This window comes from Meleagris gallopavo, chromosome 2 (genome assembly GCF_000146605.3).
Source record: "Meleagris gallopavo isolate NT-WF06-2002-E0010 breed Aviagen turkey brand Nicholas breeding stock chromosome 2, Turkey_5.1, whole genome shotgun sequence".
NCBI lineage: Eukaryota > Metazoa > Chordata > Aves > Galliformes > Phasianidae > Meleagris > Meleagris gallopavo.
In genome coordinates this window covers 16,911,338-16,938,363 of record NC_015012.2, presented here as the reverse complement: position 1 = coordinate 16,938,363, position 27,026 = coordinate 16,911,338, and the positions used below count along the sequence as shown (strand labels likewise).

The 27,026-nt window shown below is 37.8% G+C and overlaps 1 protein-coding gene across 11 annotated transcripts in view; it reads left to right on the top strand.

Moving 5' to 3' along the window:
- Window positions 1-27,026, top strand: part of DISP1 (dispatched RND transporter family member 1) — an 86,504-nt gene that overhangs the window by 47,190 nt on the left and 12,288 nt on the right. For 5 of the 11 annotated variants that reach the window (XM_019612645.2, XM_019612642.2, XM_019612643.2 and 2 more), the window contains 5 exons: window positions 2,653-2,740; window positions 6,573-7,109; window positions 14,405-14,506; window positions 23,387-23,416; window positions 26,433-26,556. In XM_019612645.2, coding sequence (XP_019468190.1) covers window positions 6,604-7,109; window positions 14,405-14,506; window positions 23,387-23,416; window positions 26,433-26,556 — 762 coding nt within the window. In that variant the 5' untranslated portion in view covers window positions 2,653-2,740; window positions 6,573-6,603. Of the gene's footprint in view, window positions 19-101; window positions 695-882; window positions 902-2,652; window positions 2,741-6,572; window positions 7,110-14,404; window positions 14,507-23,386; window positions 23,417-26,432; window positions 26,557-27,026 lie in introns of those variants that run through there. The other 6 variants (XM_019612647.2, XM_019612646.2, XM_031552353.1 and 3 more) reach the window with 6 other exon arrangements.

Sequence of the window (27,026 nt, the reverse complement as noted above, 5' to 3'; positions counted from 1 at the left end):
CTGCTCGGCCCGCGCCTGGTAAGTGCCGAGGGAGCTCGCGTCGGGCGGAAAAGAAAGCGTTACGGTGTAGATCTTGCTAGAGTACAGCCCGCATTCGGTTTATTTATGCTGAAACGCTGGTTTGTAGCGTAAGCGGAGCTCTCCGCTTGCGGGAGGCGAGAGAACGGAGAGAAGCAGCCCCGCGTCACGCTCCGGCAGTCCGAGCAGATCCGCTGTCATTATCGGTAGCGGTGGGGCCGTGGGCCGTCCTGGCGCAGCTGGGCACGGGGAGGCTCCGGCGGGACGGGAAGCGGAAAGGTCCTGCGGGAGTGCGAAGCTTTCGGAGAAAGTCGTTGTTGGGCTGGAGGTGTGAAACTGCTGCCTTGCTAGGTGCCGGCGTGCTCTGCTGCTGCCAGCTCCATGCTTTGTACCTGTCTGAGGTGCCCTGCTGCTGTCAGAACTGGGGGAAGACTGTTGTTAGCAGCAGATGCTTCAAAGATTTTCCGGTGTAGTTTTCCGATATGAAAAGAAAACCTGTTTTGAAAGAGCTTGTCGAAAGGTTCTTTGACCTGCAGTGTGAGGTGGCAATTTGGTCAGGATAGCGGGAGGGTAGCTGGGCTGTATCTTTAGGAGCACTTTTTGTCTCTCTTTACAGCTGCAGTAATGTAAATGGCACAGCAAGATGAGCCAAAAACCTGCTGGAATTTCAATACAAGTAACTTCTTTTAGTTAAAGAAAGATGGAGTGTGTGTGTGTGTAAGAGAGAGTGAGAGAGAGAGCTCCTCCTGTGTAAGCAGGATTAGAGCTAACTTGGGTCAGAATTTTTGCAACTATGAAAACTGAGATATCTTTCGTATGGTAATGGCAAGTCAGCAAGTTGTGTAAATAAGATGGTGTGATGAGACCCTCCCAGCTGTAACCAGTGAGTTCTCTGTGCTCTTAAACTGTACTGAGGTGTATGTGCCTTTCAGAGCTAGGCATGCTTTTCTTGAAGGATGGCTTGTTCTCATCAGGTCCATCTGTATCTCTCTCTCTTTCCCTTTCCAAAGCTCTGGTTATGTGAATCTCTTTTCTGCCCTCCTTAATATGTATATATTTTTCCATTTTCCCTATGTGTATATGTTTAATTTATTTTAAAATAAAATTTAATCATGGTACAAAACTTCTAGAAAAGAATTTTCAGGGCTCCTTGTTACTTCTATTTTTAGCTTAATTATTATGAGCTCTGACTTTCTAGCTAAAGCACTGCAATTGATTTCTTTAAGCAAAACCTGGCAAATGATTTCTGTAAGTGGTCTGCTGTTGTTTGTGCCAAGAAAAGTAACTTTAGCTTAAAGGCAAAATAGATGTTTGCATTTCTTGAGCAATCTTTCCCACTCTCTGCAGCCTTTCCCAGCTCCCACAGCTGGTGGTGGTGGTGGTGGTGAGTGGCTCTGTGTGCCAGCTTGGCAACACTGACTCACCAGTGCCCATCTGCACCGTGAGCTACGCGCTGGCGTGGGGACATCTGGAAACTCCCTGTCACATGAATTGCCATTCCTCAGCCAGCCTGCGATGCAGGAAATGAAATCATGGTGGCTCAGGTTCAGGATGGGACAGCTTCATAGCTGTTGGGTCGGGCTGTTGAGAGGAATGGAAGAATTGGCTCTTCTTTCCTCTTTTTTGAAAAACTAGGTACAAAATGAAAGAGGGGAAATTTCCATTCTGCAAATCTCTTCTGCTTTGTAACTGTCTTCTAACTACTATCACATGGTAGAAGTGCACAAACTGCTGAAAGTCTGCTCCTTACCAGGGGGACATTAATTGGGAAAATGCATATTTATAGACTGCTCAGAAAATAAATTGACTGTAATCACTGCTCTCAGAAGTAGAAACTGAAAATCATATTGATCCTCCAAGTCAGGCAGTTGCATTAAGCACATAAACCCATGTGCTTATGAAAGAATCCTTCTGAAGTTAAGCTGTCTGAAATATACCTTTTAAATACCTGAGAACAAAGTGGAAGGGACAGGGAATCCTTGTTTCTAGAGAGTGCTTGTGTTTTTTAAAGTGCAAGCTTTTCAGGGAAGACCTAGTGGTTAACAGCTGAAGTAGAAAAGCAAGAATCAGGGTATTGAGAGAAACCAAGCACCACATATGAATGCATAAGAGCTAGAGAATTTGAAAAATGTCCAGCTGAGAGCCAAAATGGAGATCAACAGCCATAAAACATTAAAAAGCTGTTTGTCTTCCTGAAGAACACTGCAATGATAGATAACTAGACGTCTCCCATAAAAAACAGTATCAAACACCAGGCACCACCTGTTACTTCTGGAAATGCTAGGAAAAAGCAAAGATGCAAAGAATTTTGGTGATGTGAAGGAGGAGAAAACCCTCCTTAGAGTAGCTGTGCGCTCACTGGCACAGCAAACGAAGTCTGGAGAGGATTTATCCAAGTTTACAGTTTCAGACCGCATAACCCATTTGCCACATGAAAAAACCTGTAGCCTCTTAAGGGACTGTAAGTCCATTATAATATTTCATCTGGAAGGAGACTTAATAAGTAGCTATGGGATTGTTAAATGTTGCTTATTTCAAGAATGCACTACTTTTTGAATTAAACTGCTTTAGATGAACTTTTGACATGAAAACATTTTTCTCTTTTTTCTTTTTTCTTTTTTCTCCCCCCTTCAGGCAGTAAGTTCACATCCGAACCATCGTGCTTTGTAGCGGACAGGTCGGAAAAGACCGCATAACCTGGAGCAGTTCATTTGACTGAATGGTAGGATGCTGGCTGCAGCTGCAAGGCTTTCTGTAACTCTTCAGTGAAATTTGAGTTTTGTCCTACCTTAAATTAAAATAAATAAAATAAAATCTTATATAACGGTTTAGCTTTATTTTAGTGCAAGATGAAGATTTTGAGTATATGCGTATTTTCTTAAATGTTTTTAAAACCCCAACAATGCAGAAATTAGCTCTTCTAACAATCTATAAATTATCTGTGCTAATATACCAGGTTATACTAAATTTCCACTACATCGTTCCCTCTTGCACTTTTGTCATTCTCAATCTCAATTGCAGACATTGAGTCCAGATGGGATTTGTTGAACCAATATTTCTTTAAGTTCTTTTTTTTTAAGGAAACTTTAAAGTGAAGAAAAAATAGTTCAGTTGAAGCCAAAGGAACAGGTGAACTTAATCCAAGTCTCAAATGAACACACTAGTTAGGGAACACCAAATCCTACATAGTTTCAGTGTGGTGCTGCATTACTTTATTTCCTGAAGGGCTTGCAGTGTAGATGGCAGATGTCTGCCGACTAAGCCATGTTCATTGTTAGCTCTACAAATAATAAAGAGATTACTCCATAAAGCTGTCACTGCGTAACATTGCCTCTGCAGACTGTGGTACTTTCCAGATATGATGCTGTTCCAAACTGTATGGCTAAAGTGCCTTCTTAGCAGTTATTGTTATCAAGTGTAGGGTAATTGAAGATAATTCTGGTGTTCTTCCGCTAGCAGTGCAGCTGGCATGATTTCTAAATAGTCATTTATTTTTAAAATAGTGTGTCCAACTGGAGAGGTGAAGAGCGATGGATAACCAAGTGCAGCATATTAAGCATCTAGATTAACATTTTTTCTAATTGCATTTAATCTCCTATTATCTAGGGCTGTGTGTTTTAAAACTGGTATTATATCCTTCACCATATTGCTCAGAACGTCTGTCATTTCCAAGCCTTCAGCTGTGAGTTGAGATAATAAAAGTGAAACAAAACAAAAAATAATCAGAAAACAAACCAAACAAACAAAACCACAACCCACCACTCTGTTAAAGAATACCAAATAAAGCTACCAATGCAAATGAACAGCACAGCTCATTTTACTTTGAGTGTTAGTGTAAGCCTTAGTCCTTGTAACCTGCAATGGAACACAGCACCTCATCACATGGCTACCATAGGCATGCAGAATAGTTATGCCGGCTTTAATACAGCTTGGAGAGAACTTGAAGGTGAGCAGGTGCTTCCATGCTTTCTCAGGCTCAATGAAATTAGGTGGGTAGAGCTCAAGTGCTTCTCAAGGCTTATGAAGGGAAAAAGAGTGAGTTTGGTCTATTAATTTTTATAGCTTGAAGTAGTTGCTATATAATCTGTTCACTAGGAGAACTGAATCAGAATTATGTTGCTCAGATGTTGTGGTGCTGCTGATGGATCTTTGGCTTGTCTTTGAATTTTTTTGGTTTCTGAAGAATCATTCTGAAGATTATGTTTAAACTGAATGTATGCAGGCAGATATTACATCAGTTGAAAATAAGGATTTTCATCTTTGATCATACTAAGTGTTGGCTGCAGGGCTGGCTGGAGCAGAAGCCCTAACTCCCATGTTGCTGCTCAAAAGGGCGCAGGCACCACAATCGTCCCAAACCTGCACAGAGAGCGCTGGTTCTGAGGGCATGAGATATACGAGCTATAACGCTGTGCCTGTGATATGGATTCACCTCATGCAGAAATGCCTGCTTTCCTTCACAGAGTGATGGAAAACAGCTACTGAAAGTTATGGAGTGCTGTCTCAACTACTGCACGTACAGATGGCCTGGGCTTAAAGTGGAAAGGATGTGGTTTGCCTTCTGGAAGGACTAGATAGCTGCAACATCTCCATGCCTGATGTTTGGTTGTAGTAATAATTTGCGGAGCTGTAACTTTGATTGGTTTACAGTTTCAAACGATGATACAGATGTGTCAAACTAATTTAGAAAAAGAAATGTAACCCCACCACTGTGCATCCTAACTGTTATATGAGTGAACAAGGAAATAATTAGTCAGCAATGCCTAAAACACTGCCGACCCCCTCAGTGGGAGCTTTCTCTGCTTTGCTGTCTGCTAAGGCTCTGTCCACTCCAGTGGTCTTTGAAGCTGCCTGCAGTTCTGACCAAACTCGACTGTTCAAACACAGCAGCATTTCACATTACCAGTGCATCTCTTCAGCCCGAAACAAACTTTAGCTGACCACTTGAATTTACTCTCTGTGTTCTGTGAAAAGTCCTCAAGGCGCTTGATGTGGGGAGGGGTACAAGGCAGGAATGCGTGGAATTAGACTCTGGAAAAACCTCCTGCTCTGAGCGCTTATCTAAATGCAAGTGACTTCCCAGGGAATCTGGCTCTGCTCATGATCTAGAACAAATAGCCCAGGATTAATTTTTGTTTCAGAAGTGAAGGATTTAGTTATGTCTCGGGGAGATCCCGTGCAGGGGGGCTGCTGAGGGCAACATTCCTCTGTGCAAAGCACTTTCTGCTCAGAATTAGCATTCAGGCAATTAAATAGCTCAGCTGGCTGGGCAGGCTTAGCGCTGAGCACTCTCCAAAGGTAGCAGAGAAGAAAACAAGTTAGAAACTTTCTTGCTTATCTGTCTTTGTGTTGTGTCTTTCTGTAAAGTTCAGTGTCCATGCATTGCAAACCTTGTAATTTCCACTTGTATTGTTGTTGATTAAGTTCAGTATTAAATAGCTAACATCACTAGCTAAACTGGTTGTAATGAACTGTTTCTAGTTTTTAAGCAAATGTTGAGTTATTCTTCTAAATTGCATTTATATAGTTAGTGTTTGTCTTTCCTCATTGTTCTTTCTCTTTTCTCCTCCCTTCCCATCCAAAAAAGCTATGTTACTTGGGAAGCAATTTGTTTCCTAGCTCAATATGATGTTTTGCTTTTCCTGTTACTTACCAATATAATTTAACATATTTTCAAGTCTCATTAAAGCGCAGTTATAATTAACACAAAAAATCAGCTATTCTAAATTTTGATTTTGAACTAAGCTCCTCATGCACCTTTCCAAAATAAATAGCTTTCACTGATTCGGTTTTCCTACCAAAAAAAAAAAAGTACTTTAGTATCCTTTATTTTCAATACAGTGCATTTCTTAACTGCCTTTGGAATACGTCATGGGACGGATGAGCTTTTCAGTCAGTAGTAATTGAATCCTAGGATTTTTCTTTAAGCTTAGGAAAGACGTGATTGTATTACAAATTTTCAGTGTTGATGACAATTCATTTTGAACTTCTGCTAAAGATCTGGGCTACCACGCAACAATTCTGACAAGGTTTGATTCATTTAAATAAAATGTTTTTAGAAGAGTATCGTCAAAAATATGAATACTCATGATTTTCAGTAGAAATGGGAGGATGAGAAGGAGGTTACCAAAACCACCACATCAGTGATTATTAAACAATCTATGCTGTGTGCTCCTCTCTTCTGCTGGCTTTCAAAGAACACAAGCAAACTGTGGTGCAAGGTGTGGATGGTTACGCAGTTTATGCTGAAGTCTATTTTCATAAAGAGTGGCTGTTACTTAGTTTTATACAAAATGATCTTGTTCCCCTGCTTCTCAGCCGTAACTTTTTGGCTGTGACCCAGAGTCTGTCATTTGAGTTACATAAATGCTAAGCGATTAAACCAAAATGTAACTTTTTGTTGAACAAGAAGGTCCTTCAAAACTTTCCTGACTGTATGTGTTAGTCCTTTCCATTTGCCTGTGAGATGATGAGAGGAGCTTTGCTAATTTAAAAGTAATCTCTGAGCATCTGAAAACATGGCAGTTCTGTAAACTTTATTTTTATTTCTTCAGGAACATCTGTTGTCCGTCAAGAACTTGGAGCATGGCAATGAGTGATGTCAGTGAGTCTGTGGTCCTGAGCAATGGCAGCATCTTGTCAAATGCTACCAGCCCAAGTATTGTTGCGGCTAATGATGGAGACGTTGCTTTCCAGCAGCTCCCATCCAAGGAAACACCAAGAGCAAAAGCAAATCCAAATGGCTGCCTGCAATTTAATGGTACAATCAAACCATCCTTTCTGCCTTTAGACAACCAAAGAACTCAGCAGATGTTGTCACAATGCTGCCACCCTTGCCCATACCATCATTCTATAAGTAGCCATAATAACAGGCAAGAATGTCATTCAGTGGTTGGCAGCTCAGCACCATCTCCTATGACTTCGTGCTGCATGCAGCCACATACTGAGTATTCAGCATGTATTTGCCGAAAACACACACCCATATATCAGCCTGCCTGCTGTCTTCAGCCTTCCCCATCCTTCTGCCTTCACCATCAGTGGCCTGACCATTTTCAGCATCAACCTGTGCAACAGCATATAGCCAGGATAAGGTAAGCAGTTTGCTTATTTTTATTGTTGTTAGTTTTCAGTGTGGGTAACTGTTTCATAAATATTTCATAAATATTTAAATATCTTAAAAACAACAACAACAAAATCAGAAGATCCAGAAGAGATGAACCAAATTTCTTCCCAAGTGTTCTTACAAGTTTTTCTTTGCATTACCAGCATAACTTTTCTCAGAAGGATCCAAATTGGGAACCTAGTTTTGTTGTGCTACATGAATATTTTTGAAGCAAATGAGTTCTTTGTAGGAAAAAAAAAAAAGCTGCTTTTCCTTCCTGGGGGTTGTTTGAAAGCCTATTTTGTCTTTTCCAAGACACAATGTACACCTACATTATGTGAAACAAACTACTGCAGAAATAGCTGAGAGAGCACTGAAAGAATGTGAAATGTCTGCATAGTTTAACCAAAACCCATATTTCTCCAAAAAGATGCACTGGAAAATATTTTCAGCAACTCCAACTGTAAATGTACTGATTGTTTTTTCTTTGTCAGACCATCTGTTTCAGTGAGTTGCCCCCATGCGTTTTCAGCATATCTTCTAAATTATGCTAGGACTGAGCAATTTTGGATTGCTCCAGGTTTTTAATCCTTTCTGCCTTCTACTTCATAGACACTTACCTCTTTATCTGTTACTTTTGGAGATCCCATGACAGTATCCAAGCTACAGGAAGCAATGATCACAAGGAATTCTACTACAGCCTGCTGGTTCTGAGCAGTCAAGATTGCTGTCAGTCCAAGAGGCAATGTCTAAAACTTGAATTCCCTATTGCCATAATGAACTTCTAAGCTTTTACACAAGCTTTTTTTTTTTTTTCTGAGTTGCACTTGAGCCAAACTGCATGGTTTTTCACTGGGCAGTAGGTGTCTCCTTGTCTCCCTGTTGTCCAACATCTGCATCCTTGTTCTAAAAGTTGGAGCTACAAGTTATTCTCAGACAGTTGTATGTATTTTGTCTTGTTGAAATGAACTAATTTTAAACTTCCAAGAATATCAGACTGGGAGAAATATCCAATGTGGAAAATGTCAAAGTGAATAAAGCTTTTTTTTCTTAAGGTAAAAGCAGATGAAAATAAGGATAATATAAAGTGCAAGTCAGCTTTCCCTGCTAGTTATTCCTCTTACAAATGTGAAAATCTTAATTGTTTGATCGTTTACCATCAAACCTGTTTTTTCCACCCCATAGCTGCTTAATTGTTAAGGAGAGACGAAAACTTCTATGTAATATTGTATGTAGAGATATGCAGGAGGTTGAACAGTTACTGAATCAGTCAAACATGCTTTTCACTGTCAAACTGGGTGCACTAATTTTGCTGTTTTTCTTGCTCTGGAGCCAGGACTATTAAACTTCATCTGTATCCCATAGTCTTGAGGAGGGGAATGAGATTTGATGCGTAATCTGGGTTTCTGTTCTTGCTCTGGGTAAGAGCACTGAAAAGTTCTTCTTTCAGATAAATAATGATTCCCAGCCTATTTCGGAAACACTGTGTGTTGGTGTTTTTTGTTTGTTTGAACTCCTCTGATTAGGATCTTGAGCCAAGATGCTTTTTTAATCTTGCACTTCCTCACTGTGACGTTACTACATAAATTATAAATGATTTGATAAATGTTCTTCTGAATGTTAGCAGTCAAAATAAGGATAGAATCTGACCTTTAAACCATCTGTCTTTTTTAGCATGTCTACATATCCCTATCAAAAGTTCACTGTTTCTTTTCTGGAATTCCTTGTAGTTAAAGCAACTGAGTTTTCTCAATGAGAAGATGCTTGCAGTATGCAAATTAAATATTTTCATCCATCTGCTGAAAACCATCCAACCTCTAGTTGCTGTCACTCATTTTTAGCTCAAAATACGGTAAATATAACTTGGGTCCCTTGCCATGCTGAAGAAGCTGGTGTTGTCATGGAACCAAACACTTTCTTCTCTGAGTAATCTGCAAGGTGTGTCTAAATGTTATATTCTCTTGTTGCAATGTGAATCCAGTTTAGCATACAATGAGACCATTGTCAATGAACTCCCACATGCTGGTGGGAGTTAAAAACATTATGCAATTGGGTATAGTCTTGCAGAGGGATAGATGTATGCTCAAGAAGTAGCAATCTGGTTTATCAGTAGTTACTTTGCTGTGCTAAAGAGATTAGTAATGCTGTACACGAGATATTTTTAAATGACTACTGTTCTACACTCTAATTTTACTGTACTTTGAGCCTAAAATCTGCAGAACAGCTTCTTTTCCAGGCATTTTTCTTACAAGACTAATTGGAAATCTTCCAGTTTTATAAAATGTGCATGTTTTAACAGGGTTACTTAAAATGCAGGTTCTCCTACGTTACATAAATTAAATTCAGAATGTAGTCAAACTAGCTTTGGTTTAGGTCCTTTGCATTTAAAAATACACATTTGAATATTGGTTAGGGTTTTTGGTGGTGGGAATGATTCAGTAGAGGAGGGTGAACAGTTTCTGCAAATTGCAAATATCACTCATGCTTACAGCTCTGGGCAGGTAACCAATTGTTTCAGTATGGCAGGTTTTGTCAGGTTTTTAAGCCCAAGGCTTAACATTTGTCAGTGACCTAACTTTAAAGGAATGTGGATCTGGAATATCATTGTGGATTGGAGTGCATAAAGAAGACATTGAAATAATGCCACACTTGTCCTATCCTCTTAAAGCTGGCTGGATCTGGAATTTTGTAGTGTTCAGCTTTGAAGTTTCTAAATAAAATTTTATGGAAATGGCATCTATATATGATAAGCTGAATGCCTGGGGAACTGGTATTTTTTTAGATGAGAAAGGCTTCTTACATAAACAAAACATTTTTAGTGGTTGGTGGTATACAATGTGATGGTGGCAAAATATCTTTATTATGATAGCTGGTAAAGCAAGTCAACTGTTGATCGTAATGGTTCCAACTTTCAGATATTTTTCTGAGGTTAGAGAATATTGAGCAGTTTTTGTGGTATTTTGTGCACACTGTTGAGATGTAGTTCAAACATGTTCATCCCTCTTTTGTAGTGAACAGGGTATCTTGACTGCACAGTTTCTTTGAAATTCCAGCTGTCTGTCTACATAGAATGTAACTGTCCAGGGGACTCACTTCACTTTCTGACAGCTTCTAAACTGATCAGTCTGAATGGTACAATTAGTTCTTCTGTATAGGTACTACTGGAGGATTTTCCACCCTGTCCCTTTGAAAGGCTTGCATTGGAGTAACTGTCTGTGTCTGAAAGCATTTATATATAAACAAATGTGTGGGGCTTGGAACCCCTGGAAGGTGGGTGGTTATTGCCCTTCCTTTGCCACCATCTGCTTCTGTCATCATCAGCGTCCTTCACTGGACAGACCGTAGAAATGAAGAGGACCCAAACAAGGCTGTTAGTCTCTTGTTAAGAAGTGATGAAGACTGATGCTTGACAACTGGAAGGACCAAGTTAGGAGTCACTAGGGAAGAGTAAAAACGTTCAGCCCAGCAGCATGTTTAGTGGGATGACAGCAAAATAAAATGAACAGTGCTGGGTTGCGTGTTCCACCAGAACTAAACACTAAAGAAATATAACATCAGAAAACTCTTAACAAACATTCCTGGTATTTTTCAAAATCTGTTATTTATACATGAATGCAAGCATGTCAATAGGGACAGAAGAGGAAGAATGTGCAGAAAAGGTTCAGTCTTAATTTGTGGAAAGCATGTGTTAACAATGTGTATGACTGCTGTATCTGGGCCCAGTTAAACTGCTTCTCTCACACTTTTATCTGAACTTTTTAATGGGAAAACTCAAAAAGTACCTGCATCCTTACTAATCTCGATGCAACCTCTTTTGTAATCTATCTTTTGTGATACAATATAGAAAACTTTTATCTATGGATTTGGAGACAGAAGGCAGGGAAGGAAAGGTCAGGGAGCTGCCAAAAGTAGTGATAAGAAAACTTCCAGGGCAGTTTTGTGCTATGGATTTATGTTATGGTTCTGGTATTCAGAATTCTGCTGTATCTCACAGAGTTGTGTGCCACACGCAGTTTAAATGCCATTACAGCTGTACTTCAGTACTTACATTCTGATACTTCAAAAAGGAATTCTATGGAAATGCAAAGGCTGTGATGGTAGAGCATTATAACCACCTCTCACCCATTTTATGTTTTGTTTCTAGTGACTTGGCTCAAATATTAGAAGCAGAAAGAAATAAAAAGCTCTTGTTTTTTCAAAAAGCAAGGGAATGTTTGCCAAATACCAATCTTAATAAGAAGACTTTGTTATGAAACAGCTCCCTGCTTGATTCCAGGAAAAGGATAATTGTTATCTAGTACATTCAGCCTGGCTTGCAGAGCTGATTATATGTATGCACGTGTATACAATATGAATAGTTATTTATGTCAGCAACATTAACTGCTCATAAGAACGACATAGAGATTTTAGACAAAATATTTTCCACTTATCTACTTTCCAGTTTTGAAAATTGTTAGCTTCTGCTATATTTAACACAGAGGAGGCTTTTCTTTTCACTTTTTATGCAGAATATGCATTAATGTCTTTTGTATAATGTGAATGTTGTATTATAGGTCAATTAAAAACTTAATTCCCTTCCTTTAGGTTAGATTTTTGAAGATTGTTTCTGAACCTTCAGCTGAAAGGCAGAAACTGCTGCTGCTACTTCATTCAGTGTTTCACATGTTGCAAATATCCTGATTCATGCTATAGAGCATGAGTTGAGCATGTTGGTCATTTCAATCAATACAAATTCTGACTTTAATCTCGTTAAAGTCATTTACTCCATGCTAGAATAGGGATTCTTGGTTTCCCATGATTTCCCAGAATGGAGAGGCTGGAGGCAAATGGGGAAGCACAAATTAGGCGCTCCCATTCATGCCACAGTATTAGCAGGACATTGGCATTCTTAGATTTTAATATAAATGATGAATGGATAAGGAATGTATAGCAATTTCATGGTTGTTTTTTGTTCTGAATCCGAATCCAAATGCAGATAATCTGTTGTGTGAGTGTACAGGAAGAGCTCTCCCTGTGACTGAACAAATGGTTTCTTATTCTTTCTCTGGATTTTGTTTTCGTGGTACTCAACAATTCAGGTTGTGTTTTCTCAATTTTATGCATTTTTTTTCAATTTTACTTAGTCTTAAGTTGTTATTCTCGCTGATAATTTAAGAGGTTTATTCTGGTTTTATTAATCCATTTACTGTTCCAATGCTAATTATTGTTCTTTGTCAGCTTTGCAAACATCATGCTGTGTTTTGTTAGTCTTGCACAGAGCTGAAAGCAAAGAACAGAGTACAGAGACCAGAATCTGAGTTAAAAATGTCATTTATAATTCGATGGTCAACCAAATTAAAAGTAACACACGTAGAAAAAAATAAAATGCACTTAAAAACAAAGCATCAGAGCTACTTCATTAGGCAGTCCAAGGGATTCTTGTAGGTTTTTAATTGTAGTAATTAAGCATTAGGGTTTGTCTAGAAAAAACACTGCTTTGAATCAAGCATATTGATGTGATAACAAAAAAGACATGCCAGGTTGGTGCTCTGCTAAGGAGCAGCTGGGAGATGCTGGGACCCTCATCTCTGCCACTTACAGACTCCAGGTTCTGCATGCTTGAAAAACAAACTTCCTGTGCCCCGAATCCCTCACCTTGCCTTGAACAACAGAGTAGTAGGACTTGAGTAGCAGTCTGCTGGGCCTGTGGACTGTAGTCTCTGGAAGATATAATTAGCTGATAATGAGAGAAAAGCAATAACAAAATAGGAGGACTCCTTTTGTATTAAATGGACTGGGAAAAAAACAGTATCAGCTGTGTTCATTCTTGAAAAGAACTAGTCGGTGCATTAAGATAGCATTAAAACTGACTGTTTGTACAGCTAAAATAATAGCAGTTTGTTCCAGGGCTTTTCCTGTGTGTAGTTTCTTCTCATGTACCTTTAACCTAATAGGAGATTGCAGAGTGTTTCAAGTGGGAAACAAAATAATGCTGGTCAATGAGGAGCAAAAATAAACATAACCAGATACTTGATTTTCAGCTTCATTAAAGAGATGAGATTTGGAAGATTTGAATGTTCCTGTTTCTTGGAAATTTTCAGCTTTTCTGGGTGGCAGAGAATGTGCTGCAATAGGGTAATTGACTTTGGAAAACTGTGTGTAAGTTTTTATAATTGGCTGTAGTTTGTTCCCAAATCACCTGTCCTTCCTCTCTGATGATATTTCAATGTGTTCTTCAACTTCTAGTAAGTCATAATCTATGGATGTGCTTTTAAGTACTCAGTGGTGCCTGAACAGTGAAAACAACACCAAAAACAAAAACAAAAAGAAAAAACAACAAAAAAGGTACCCCTAAAAAAAACCAATGCTCGGAAAAGAAGTGCAGAAGTGCACATGTGTCTGAGCAAATTCACTTTGATTTTGTTCCTCTGAGTTTGATATGAAGTTTCTGCCCATGATATCAGGGTATCTATCTGCTGAATGAACAAATACCCTAAAGCCTTGACTGTTAATACAGAATACAAATTATATAGTACCACTGATGAATCAGTACGGGTAGGCAGAGCTACAGGTAGAAACTCTAAGCTGATCACATTTCAGAAACCCTGAACTCTTTAGAACTTCATTTCCAAAGTAAAAATAGATAATTGTACTGGACCAGGAAAAGTTCCATTCAGTCAAGTGGATGAACTTTTGCTAACTTATTCCTGGATGGTTTTGATTATATTACATTTGTATTACAGTCCTGATTTATCTTGCAGTACTTTTTTGGCATCTTAGCTACAGTACTGAAACCATTGAGATGTACTGTGTTTCTTTTTTGCTTGCTTTCCACTGAGTAAGCAGAACAGATTTACTCTCAGGAAATGCAGAAGGTGATGCCACATAATGTATGCTCAGTTTTTCAGTGAAGTTACCATATCCTAAAGAGCCTTTTTTTCTAGTTGCATGCTAAATCCTTTTTAATCTCTTAGTTGTGTTGAACATACATTTGCTTTATATCATTTAAAAATTATGATACTCTAAATGACTAAATTCACAAACGTTGGAATAGCATCATAACACTAATGTTTGTTTGAAGTGAAATACCTTGCTGAATTTAAAGCAAAACTAATTAATGGTATTTTCATTTACTGTAAGTTGTTAAATACGTAGAGAGGTTAAAATTAGCATTTATCCCAGTAGTTAGTCTGATGTATTGGAAGAAACTGGAGGGGAATGTATTCTGTCTGGAAAAAAGCTTTATGTTCAAAGGAGGTCTTCTAAGCTTCTGTGAGCAAAAACGATGCCTCTGGTGAATTACAGCCGCAAATTCCTCCATCTGTCCAGGAAGGAAGAACAAAGCCTGTGCCTGTTGAAGTCACATATATTACACCTGAAGTCCCCCTGTTCCAGAGTGAAACTTAGGTACGCTTCTTGCCAGTCATTAATGCCTATAAGAACATGGTTTACAGTTTTTGTGGAGAAATATCTTTACAAAAATAGGTGTTCTTGTATATCTCTCTCATTCTACTTGGTATCATCTGATGAAGCTTTTTGTGCTCTCTATGTTGTTTTGTGGGGTCGTGTTAATTTCCTGTCTGTCAGAGAAATACAAGATGTGACCATGACCTTGCATTCCTCCATTCAACTGGGAAGTGTAATAAAAACAGCTTTGAAATAAAATATTTCTGAGGAAGGAACTTTTTGCCAATAAATCTGCTAAAAACTACTCTGATCATCATTTAAATCCCAGAACGTATCTATTAATTTCACTGTAATTATAGAGAAAAGAAAAAAGACTAACGGTTTTAGGCTTGTGAGGGGTCTTGCAATAATATTAGTCTGCTCCAAACTAGTTGCTGGCTTGTTCTCAAATAATAATTCATGGTGGTATTTTCCTAAGCCTTTTTTATTGTTTTGAATAGTTCAGCAACTATTGTTGTTGTTCATCTTGTCATGCGATACTATATGTGGCCCTGCCTTTAGTGCTTCAGAATATATATATATATATATATATACACATACATACATATATATATATATATATATATATTCTGTATGTCTTCAAGAATATATATATGAAGAATATATGTCTTCATATATATATGTGTGTGTATCTTCATGTATCTTCATATTGAAGACATAAATATATGTCTTCAAATGAAACTTTTGCAGAAGAATATACTTGACATTATGTATAAACTTTGCCATTTAGAATTGGGATGATCCATTTTAAGTATGTTTGATGGCACACTTAATTAATAACAATTTTCTTATTTGTATTCTGAGAATTGTGTGTAAAAGTGGCTTCAATCATTGGAGAGGAATTTCTGAGGGAAAGAAGAAAAATAATTGTAGGTTGTATACGACATAGGTCCCTCGTATACTGTTGGATTTTCCTACAGGGAAAGCGCTTACTTCCTGTTCAAGACAGGCTTGACTCTATTAAGGAACAGAGCCACATTTCTTAGCAGTTAATAATATTTAGTTAGTTCTTGAAGGTGAAAGAGAGAAGACATCAGAAGTCAGCAAAAATGAAGTTCTGACTTTAGCTGAAGGCTTTCAGTAAACAGGTTCCTGTGATGTGTTCAGTCCATATGAAACAGAAAAGGATAAAAAATGCCAAGAACCTAAAACCTTGCAAGTGTTTGTAGGAGCGTTCCAGTTTCAGTTCATCTCTGTGTTAAAATGTTATTGGTATTTCATTTTTAGCATATATGAACTCATACTGGGATATTAATTTTATTGAAATAACTTCCAAATTAAAATACATATGTGGGACGCATAGACCTTTTTCCATATTTATGTTGACCTGATGATAGAAGCATATTTTCCTGCTCAGTTAATCTGTTGTATGTTGCCACAAGCTGGAATTTTGTGACTGAGAGATGCTAATTCTACCTTTCACTTTTTTGAAAATAGGCTAGTATTAATTTTCAATATTTAATATTAATTTCAGAGCAGAAAGAGAGATACCAAAACCCTGTCACAGTTAAGTAGAGTTTGTCACTGATTTTAAAGAAGTCTTTTTTTTTATCCATTGTGCATGCTATAGGTCAACAGAAGATACACTTTAACTCAAGATTCTTCAATTTAAGTGTCGCGTGAAAATGATTTTATTAGTGGTAACATCTTCCTTACTATATTTTTCCTTTGAGAATGATAATATTATTTGTTCATACTTCCTGTAAGCAGAGCAAATCCTCAATTGAAACTGAGAAGGTAGGGAAGAATACAGGAAGAAGAGACAAGAACCTTTATAAAATTTGGTATCTCAGCTATAAACATGTGAATTGGCAAGCTATTGATTTTTGGTCTCTGCTGCAAGGTCTTTCATTTTGCTTAAAATTATGCATAAGAATAGTCTTAGTAGAAATCATAAGTATAAGGTTAATCGAAGGTGCAGCGTTGAAATTTCACACTTTTTGATGGGATGAAATAGCAGCAATTTCAGGTCATTTCTCCCTGACATTCTATAGAGAAAGAAAAAGTAAAGTCCTTTTGAGTTGTTTTGGGCATTTTATGTGAGCAAGAACGAGAAAATTTAATTTGGAGGTTTGCAATTTTTTTTAATGACAACTTAATTGCTTTGTTTGTTGCTTGAGTGTTAAAATGGTAACACAGGAAAGGTGTTATATCTCTGACAGTGTCAAAAGCTAGCTTAATATTTTAGAGCAATTAAAATTGTTCTCATGGGTCAGTAACATTCTAAGAACATTAGTATTTTCTTTCTCTGCAGGGATTTATTTCGTATTGCATGTTCTAATGGAAGGTGTACAGTAAGATGCGTATCTCATTCTATGCTGCAGGGATTTAGTTTATCCTTCAGTTTACACTGAATGGGGAAAAGTTGTGTTTTATCGCTTCTTGCAACCGGATCTGCCAACAAAGGGAATAACTTCCCTCTGGCATGGCAAAGCTTTGAGGTTTAACACCTCGTAATCCTTGGACAGAGGAGGCTTTATGTTGATATTTTTCCAGTAAGTAGAGCTGTTTATTGTTAATTTAACAATCACATCTCATCAGTAAATTAAATGCAAGACAGCAAAATTAGTTTTTATGTTATTACATTTTAGTGATTATTTTTTTAATCACTATTTTTATGCACCTGTGGTATACAAGGTGCTCCAAAAAGAAGGTATAGTTTGTTCCTGAAGAGCACACTATTTTACAAATGTGCTGTGTGTTTTTTTCTGTTTTATACTTGGACATATGTTTGAGCTCTCAAATTATGGTCCACTATAACTGTTCCTATTGAAATGCAGCTGAGCATGGATTCCAGCTGGATTTACTGGATTTATCAGCAGTCATTACTTTGACATCTGAGAGCAGTTTTGCAGTGAGGTTGCAAAGCCTGGTGTATGTCTATTTGAGATGCTTATCCTTCATTTATCTGGGAATGTGCAATAAACTTCTTGGCAGACATTGGCACAAAGAAGAGCAGAGCATCCTCAGGTAGTCCTGGTTCCAGCTGGAGCTGTCTGAACATCAGTCAGCAGTTCTGTTGTTGTTCTGTGTTGTGCAGATGGCAGAGCACGGGTTGCCCAGAGAGGCAATAGAGTCTCCTCCTTGGAGACTATATGGGCCTAGACAGCCTTCACTGAATGTCCCTGCTTGAGCAGAGATCTGATGGACTCAGAGGTCCCTGTCAGCCTCAGACAGTCTGTGGTTCTGTGCAGTGGCAAAATTTAGCCAAGGCTAGAAGGTTTCCTTCTTTTATAGAAGAATCACTTGCACCAACACTTTCAGATTTGTCTGTGGTGCTTTGAATTCTTGCCTTATACCTTCGAATAGAGCACAGCAATCCCAATCAGCGACTTAACACTGCCTTCTGTCTGGGGTGGAAACCCCCACAGTGTGAATTTCAGCTCAAAGCCTACCTTGTTTCTTATTTCTCCACGGAACGAAGAGGAAAAGCCCTTCTACATCTGAGCTTCAGTCTCTACATCTGTGCACTGCATAATAGAAATTAATTGCATCTAAGTGTCATGAAATAACTCAGAATCCAAATATTTAGCCAGAGTAATATCTAGAGTTGTGATAGGGATTTAAGGTGTTTTAAGAAGACATTGTTTGGCCAACTTAGTACAAAAGCATGTTTTGAAATGTATTGACCCTCTTCAACTGACTTAGTAAAACTACTTACATAAACAAGTAGGCAGGAATGTTTATATTAAAAAATCATATTAGTATCTTTTTCAGTCTTTTAACTTACAGTATCCCCCTTCACATTTTTAAATGCTGGTTGCTTCACATTAGGTAGAAAATGCTCTTCTAAGTATTCATCAAAGGACAATTTTCAACACATTTCCTATGCCGTAGACCCTTTCTGCAGCATTTCTTGCATCAGCTCACGAAGCAGCTACTATTGATTATTTGTGGTGTGAGGTGAAAGTGGTTCCTTCAGTTGATAGCTTTTTTCGCAATCAAGATTTGTGAAGAAAAATTGTAAAAGAATGTCTTGGAATATGTAGGTACTTATATTGTCATCTGATACATTCCGGTTTGTATTCCCATGAAATGCAGTAGATAAGCAAAACAAATGCACTGCGTAAACAATAAACCGTCCATAATTTTATTATTAAGTGTTAAATGCATTTGAAACAGTTACATGCTGGGGAATATGCTCATGAAACATTGCTTTGTGGCATGTAATGTCCAACTAATGTAAAGGCTGTAGAACTAGATTTAATCGTACTTAAAATTTCCAAGAGCTTGCTTTTTTGCAGTGGTTCTTGACATGAGGACAGGAAGCTCTCCTGTTACACCCATGCCAATCTGCTAACGTGCATGAAAAAACTCATTCAGTGCTGTAGTTGAAAAGAACTTTGGCCATTCTGGGAAGAAGGCAGGATGTGTCACTATGTGTTCTGCTTCAGGAAGCTAGAGTACTTGTAGTGTTCTCTCTCAGGTTGAACAAGATGTAAAACAGTTGTTTTTTTGTGTTTGTCATTTGCCCACTTCAAGCTGATATATGCACGAGGACATGAATGTTTTCTATTTCCACCCTGTTCAGAATATTGATAGAAGTGCTGAGTGAGAAGTGCTTGCTTAGGATGAATAGATGTAGTGTTGTAGTCATCCAGTCCAAACTGGTGCCCCAGTCCTCCCTCCTGTTACTTGTTACTTGTCATCACCTGCCATAAGCTGTCTGATCTTATGGCAGTGCTTTTCAAAACCAACACTCCTCCTTTTCACCATTTTGCGTGGCATGCTAGGCAATCAGGCAAATTTTATATTGAGGAATATAAAGGATTTATAACCGATCTATTTATCTTCTCATTCTGTAGTTCCTAATTGTATGATGTTTGGTCTAAACTAGCCATTAGAGAAGGACAACTTGAAGCAAAGCATCCACTGAATAGAGGCAAGGCTTGCAGTAAATGGTAATAGAGTATAACCTGTGCTTTTCTTCCCTCTTAACACATTATGAATTGGATTTTAATGTGACTGTAATTTATGTAATACCCTACTTTTGCTGGTCCTATAATAAATAAAAGTGATTGTCACTTTCTGCTATCAAATCTCTGAGAACTGACTACAAGGGTAATTCAATACACACATCAGCTTGGCTTTTGTCCCAACACAATTATGGAGTTGACCATTTCTTTCTCATGAAAACTGATTGCTTTTTTCTGTCTAGACTTTTTTTTTTTTTTAGAGCTTAGTGGTGTTATTTAAACTGACTAAATGAGAGTATAATGCCCCAAAAATTAGACACAGCAGCATTAATTAAGTGGGAAATACCTGATTTTACCATGCATTTCTGTATTTTAGAGCATAACTAAAGAATTTTTGTGCATAGTTTACAGGGATAACTTTTCCTATTGCCTTATATAATAGAGTCATCACAACAGCTGCAAGGGATTGGTTACACTGCTGGAATTCACTCTGGTGTACACAGGTTTCTTTAATGCATGCTTTTCGAAACAAAACAGTATGATAGCAGGTGTGACCTTTAACCCTCCCTAACTTTGAAGAACTTAATCATCATCATTTGTTCAGCACTGAATATATTTTGCAGGTGGAGGAAACAGAGGGAAATGTAGTTTGGTTTTGATGGGAAAGAGAGAAGGTATGAAACGATTGTACTTGTTTTTTGTGTACGTAAATTAGCCAAAGTTAGTTTTGCAAGTTTAATCTTAAACAAATCTGAAATTCTGCTGAGAAAATCTGACTTGCCATATAATTGTTATAATGACATAATTGAAATACAGGGTATATTTTGATGAAGAGAGATTTAAGTCATGCACTTTTACTAAGATTTTCTGTGCAGAAAGGGCTAGGAGAGCTGCAGAAAAAGACAATATACAATAGGATGCATTGAGAGGGTGTGTGCATCACCCCCAGAGCAATGCTGATTCCACATTAGTCCTTCCCAACAAAATTTTGTCTCACTAGCTTTTTTAGAAGCTTATATGATTCTGTGGCAGTTTTGTACCTCACTGCCTGAGGAGACCTCGGGTTTGGGGGATGCGTGGGGCACAACTCTCTAGATGAAGCAGCCAACCTTTTATAGGGTCAGAGAGATCACTGGTCATAGTGTTTTTTTGTGTGGAGAGCGGTACTGCAGCCTGGGCAGAGGAAAGCATTCTCTCTGGGGGAGTTAGGCCTCAAATAAAGCACCTGCTTTTTCTACCATGGAGGTTAGCATTGTTGGAAAAGTGGGCACTAAAATTGACGAAGTCTGAGCATATAGAAGGCAGTTTAATCTGTCAGTATGAACTGGAATTGTCAAACCTTAACACACTACATCAGTATAGACCTGAATTACGACCATCTGTACTTTACTTTTTGTCCTTGCATGGCTGTTTGTTGTGTTAAATAGTTGTATAATGGTGTTGCTTGTAGTGAGGTCCATTATGGCACAGCTAAGAAAGGGACTGATTTTCACAAGTAACTTGGCATATATGGAAATGCGGATCTTTAAAAATAAAAGCTAGAAATAAATCTTTGAGTCACTCTATTAACAATAAATATGTGTGGATATGTTTCTCTTTAGTCTAGAATCTCAAGAATACATGCTGCAATTACAAAAGCATGCTATTTGACTCAAGCTTTGTCCGGTTCCATACAGGCATGGAAGTGTGGACTCAGCCTGTGCTCTTTGGTGCTGAATTGGTCCATGAAAGGCCTCCCTGTTGCAGTATTTATCTCCATATAGAAAACTCCCTCCAGATTTGAGTTCAGTGGTTTCCGACCCCAGTGCCCAGTTTCTTATCGTTTGTGCTAGCCAGTGTGAAGGTGGTTTTGTGGCTGAGGCTGTAGGTGGGATGACAAGAAGCCTCTTGAGCCTGCCACACAGCTTTTTTGCAGCCTCAGGCAGCTTACTGCTGCAAAAATCACTTCAGAAATCAGTTTATGTGGGTATCTGTAGTAGCTGACAAGTATGCTATTCTTCCCTTGGCACCAGAAGTACCAGGAAAGTTTTGGTATTAGTTGGAAAATGAGTGTGTTCAGTATTTCTTTAACTAAGACTACAGACTAAAGGTTGATGACATTTCATAAATATAGCCTTCATTTCTGGGGCTGAATTTCACAGAAAACTCTTGTCTGTAACTTTCCTCAGTGTTCGAGTTACTGCAGCTGTGGACTGGGGAATCTCCTCTCCTGCTCCCATTCTCCAGCCTCCTGAGGGCTGATAGCAGTGATTTGTGCTGCTCTGTTCTTGTTCCCTTTAGCTGCTACAATGCTTTGGTGGGTTGGAGCATTTCCACAGTGCAGTGGAAAAATCTCTTTTTATACAATTCTTCTGTGATAAGAATATCACAGTTAAATTAAAACAGATCTTTATTTCTTGAGGAAATATGTAGAGAGAGACTTTGTATTTCTTGATGAAATGTTCCATCACCATTACGTTTGTGCCATATTGCCTGAGAGATACAGTGAGCGAGCGTGAAGAGTGAAAGAGGGCTTTTTTCATCCCACCCTTTCCACCGAAGAAGGGAATAATAAGAATGCTATAGTGTTTATTTTTCTCAGTCAATTCTATTTTCATCATTCCTTCTGCTTCATGTTATTTGACAACACTTAGAACATGCGTCTGAATTAGACTGCCTGTTGCTGTGTTAGGAGCTGTTTTACTTAGGTCATACTTTTTGTTTGCTATAATGGACTTTGACTGTGAGGCTCACTTTTATGTGAATTAGAAGTAGATGTAGTCTGAGCAGTACTGTCATTTTGTACAGGCGTGGTTGCAGCTGGTTTGAGGTAGCTATGCCAGAATGGCTGTTCCCTTGGGCTACAGTTTCAATCCTATGCGGTGAATCTTACTTTTGAGTGACAGCACATCTCATTATCGAGCACTGAATTTGGCTACAGACTTTCAAGACAACCCACAAAGGGTCCAAAGTTTGAGCTGTTAATCCAGTGGTCTGAAAGTATACAAATACTTCTTTGGAAACCTCAGTGCAGATATACTGAGTGACCTATTTTAGGTAAGCAGCTGTTTCTTAATTCATTGTTTTCTCTACTTCTTTAAGAAGTAGTGGTAAAACAAGCCCTTAGTGGTAAAACAAGTTCATAAGTTAACCAAAGCCTAAGTATGGTTAGATACTGTACATATTGATTGTATGTCACTTTCATAGATTGGAAATTCTTGGAAAGACTTACAGATTATTCATGGGAATTATTTAAAGTGAGATGTATGTGGGATTTGCTGATCAATAGATAACAAAATGAAGTGCTTGCTGGATAGTTGCAGGTATGAATAATTTGCATTTGGATTTGCTATTTCCTCATCAAATTGTTTTTATTGGGTTTTTAATACATAACAGAAAATTGCACAGGTTATTTTATATACATACTTGTGACAAAAGAAAAGCTATGTCCGAAACCATTTTTTATAATGGAATTACAGAGGACAATTAAGAGGTTTCATGAATTGCAGTTTTAGAACATGGTGTTTTGGTTGTCCTTTACCATAACATGCAAACGTTGTCGTGATTTTTAATGGTATTGAATTTTAATCTTGTTTATTAACTCTTTTGTTGAAAACTGGAACAGACACTTAAACAGTAATCACAGAAATCAGCTGCATGAAATTTTACTTTCAAAAACCCAGCTGTCTTTGCAGCTATAATTATTCCCTAAATTATATGTTTGCAAAGGCTCAATTGGGTGTGATTGTGTGACTTTAAAAAAAATAAAAAATAAAAAAAATCAGATTCTAGAATGGTTGATTTTTTTATGATTTAGTTGCTTATCCTTGTATGGGAAGAATTAAAAGAAAAATTGGCACGTGCATGTATATTTCATATATTTTCAATTACTTCAATTACTCTATTTTTTTCCTCTCTTTTCCAGGCCAGCCAGACCATTCAAGTTACCAAAAAGGTAAGGTATAATAATACTGTCACATGAGACATTTATAAGATCATAAAGGCATAAGGTGATGGCAAAGCTGTTATTCACACAGTGTAAGAGTAGGGGACATTCAAGAAAAATGGTAGACAATCAAATGAAAAAAGATTGTTTTAAAAAACTATCTCTTTGCACAATAGGTTATGAATTTTGAAAACTTTTAGAAGAATTCATCTTCAGTGGATTCCTAAATAACCACTGAAAGGATTAGTCAGGGTCATGCTCCTTCACATCCCTACTCAGGCATCTGTGAATTCCATTGCTTGTAATGACTTCTTTACTGTGCTGAGTCTGTACATGGTGCATTTATGTTTCTCTGTATGAGACTGGTGCAGTGGTTGAACTGAGAATGTCCACATATAGGTGCTGAACTGAGGTGTTTGACGCTACCCAGATTTTATGCCTTAGCTTAAAATGGAAGGGAAAGCAGGGTGCTATCTTTTCTCTTCTTTCTTTTTAAGAAACTGCCTTCTTGAGACCAGTTTTTAGTGGTGCCAAATTGGTGAAATTGGTATAGATTGGATTCCGTATTGTATCTCCTCAATATTTTTAGTTGTTTGAATCATAAAGAGGAGAAAAAAAGGACAACAATGAAAGCAGTGGATGAAATGACATAAATAAGAGATTCCAGTTAGTGCCTTAAACACTGAAAATTCATCACATAATTGGGGCAGAAAAAAAAAGATGGTGTGGAAACTTAGCCGTGTGCCCAGCTTATTGCACACTTGTAGTTTTAATGAGGCACGAAAAAGTATGGGGTGTTATCCTGATACTAAAATACATGTTTAGCACTAGCGGTGTACTTCATGAATGTGAGTGGTGCCTTAACTGAGGAATGGCTTTAGAACAGACTTTTCTCTTGGACTCAGAAATTACCAGATGTAGAATCTAAGTTAGGACAGTGACTTACTTTTCACAGAAAAAATGTAATTAGACTCATTTTCTGGCTTTTTCATGGGCCAAAAATAAAATAACTGCCATCTGTTTAGCCACTTCAAGTAAGCTGACAGGGCTGCCTGTAGGGAACTTGGCTGGATTCAGAACCCTCAGTAGTACCAAGTGACATTCAGACAAATAAAATGTAGCATGGTTCTAGTTCAGGTCAGCTTTGCTAGTCTGATTGTTGGTACCTGCTGTGACAAATAGACCAATTGTGCAAACGTGAATAAACACTTGCTATCTTCTGAGCATGGCTTGTCAAGTTTCTGAACAATTCATCTCAGATGCAGCTCATAGCATCTGAAGGACTTAAGCAACTTCAGAGCTGCTCTGTTGAGAATGGAAGCAAAGAGACAAGATGCCAAAGGACTAAACCTGGCACGACTAGTGATGAATAGGAAAACAAATAATTTAGGTAGGATTTTATGACTTCAGAGCAAATGTTTGGAATAGCTAGTCAGTGTAGCATTTGGTGTTTATGAAAACATTAAATCCTATAAATAGGAAAATTCTATTAGGTCATTTACTTCCCTTTACTTTTACTTTGTACAGTTGCTCATTTGGCAAGCTGCCCCTTTGTGATTCACTTTAATAAAAACTAACGCTTTAGACTGCTTTTCATGCTTTTGCTAATTAACCTCTTGGGTGAGAGTAGAATTATTCTACATCTCCCTAATGGGTCTTTGGGATACACCCCATACTTTGGACTTCCTGTCTCCTTAATGCTATGTTTGGACCCTTTGACCATACCTGCCTACTTCCACATGTTAGGAGGTCAACTTTCTCACAACTGTTGGTATTACAGTTAGAAAAGGGAGAAGCTGTTCTTGGAGTGAGGAAGGAGCTGGGCATTACATCTCATCTCAGGAATGGGGTGGAAACTTTCTATACAGCAAATAATCAAATTGTGATTAGGTAATGGCTTGGTCTGAAACTGAAAAGGAAACGTAATCTGTTAAAATAGCAGAAGTAAGTACAGAGAGAGCACTGCTATAAACTTGCTTTCATGTTACATTGCAAGCAAGTTGAGGAGGAAGTGGTGTATAAATCTTCATGATCAATATTTAGTGTGTACAGAGACAATTAGCACAGAATGATTCATAGCCTACAATTATTTTTAAATACCTTTTAAACTCTGTGGGACTTTCTGTGCTCTTTGATCCCCAGATTAGAGAATGTTACCCTTGGAACATAAGATGAATGAGTTAATTCTTTGCTTTGAGAAAAAAATTTAAGAAATTAAGATTTTTAGGGTCCATGCTCTTTTGTCAACAGAAATCAAAATATATTCAAAAAATAATGGAAATAAAATTTTTTATGTAGAACTTTTTGTATTCTAGAAGCACATGCTGGGAGGTGAAATCTAAGGATGTACATTATTCTTGGAGACTAAAAAATGAATGCTGATTAGCTTATGTATCATGTTGCAACTCTCTTTCACCTTTGAATTTACAACAGATTTTATGGATATTTAGAATATAGGCTTTGAGTATTTCTTTTAAGTGACTGTTTTGAATTTAACGGAAATAGTTTTTTTGGTTTCTACTTCAAAATCTGTTTTTCCTCTGATATTTTTCTTTAAAAAGCTGAAACTTTCAAATAAGAAATGGTAAGGTTTTCTATCCTGAAATTTTTAATGAAACATCCATTTTCTAGATAATATCCGTGCCAGAATTTAAGTATAAAATTAAGAAAGAAATATTAATCTTGAAAGTTTGTATCCAGGCTTAAACAGTTTTCATTTCACACATGCTTGCTTTGCATTTTTAATGTAAAAATGTTATATGAATGATTGCTGTGATAGTTTCAATTGCTACCATGTACTGAACAACAGAAGTCTGTCTTTCAGTAGCTCATAATTTATCGCCTCTGTAGCAGCATAAAGGAAAACTAAATTAAAGCTGTTGTTTTTCCTGTGGCTGAAATGGAAAGCTTTTTTATGTGTGAGTTGGAAGTTTCAGTCAGGAGGGAGATATGAAAGCTAGTGGGTTGTTTTGTGCATGACTTTAATTTCTGTAACATCTTTTTTTCCATACTCCTCTCCCTGCAGCTATGCTGCTCTGATAGCTGACTGGCCCGTGGTGGTCCTGGGCATGTGTACTGTGTTAATAGTGGTCTGCGCACTGGTTGGAATATTAGTTCCAGATCTCCCAGATTTCTCTGATCCATTGCTGGTAAGTAAATATTAGTCACTTGTGCTGTCAAATAAGTATTTTTGGTTTACTGTTTTTTCCGTATTAGCAGTAAAAAACGTATACAAGTACAGCAGCTGATGCATTCCACTGACTCTTAGTTTGCCAGAAGGGATTCCCTGTGCTTTGAATCTGTTAGGGAGTTGACTTTCAGAGAGATTCTGGTCAATTGTAAGGTTACAGAAGCAATTTTTGTCTAATGGACTTATGAAAGAAATGAGATGTTGAAGAGCCTGTTAATTCCCCTAGAAAATATAATCAAAAGTAATTCATTTCGGTACTGATAATACAAAGATGCTGTTGCTATCAGACTGCATGCTCCGTGAGTTTCAATTACTTCTTCATTTTGCTAATCAAATCTCATGTGACTTACAGCAGAGCTGCTATACATTGAATAATGTAAATTCATCCCAGTTTTAGATGTACAGCACAATGCCAACACAAGCCATACG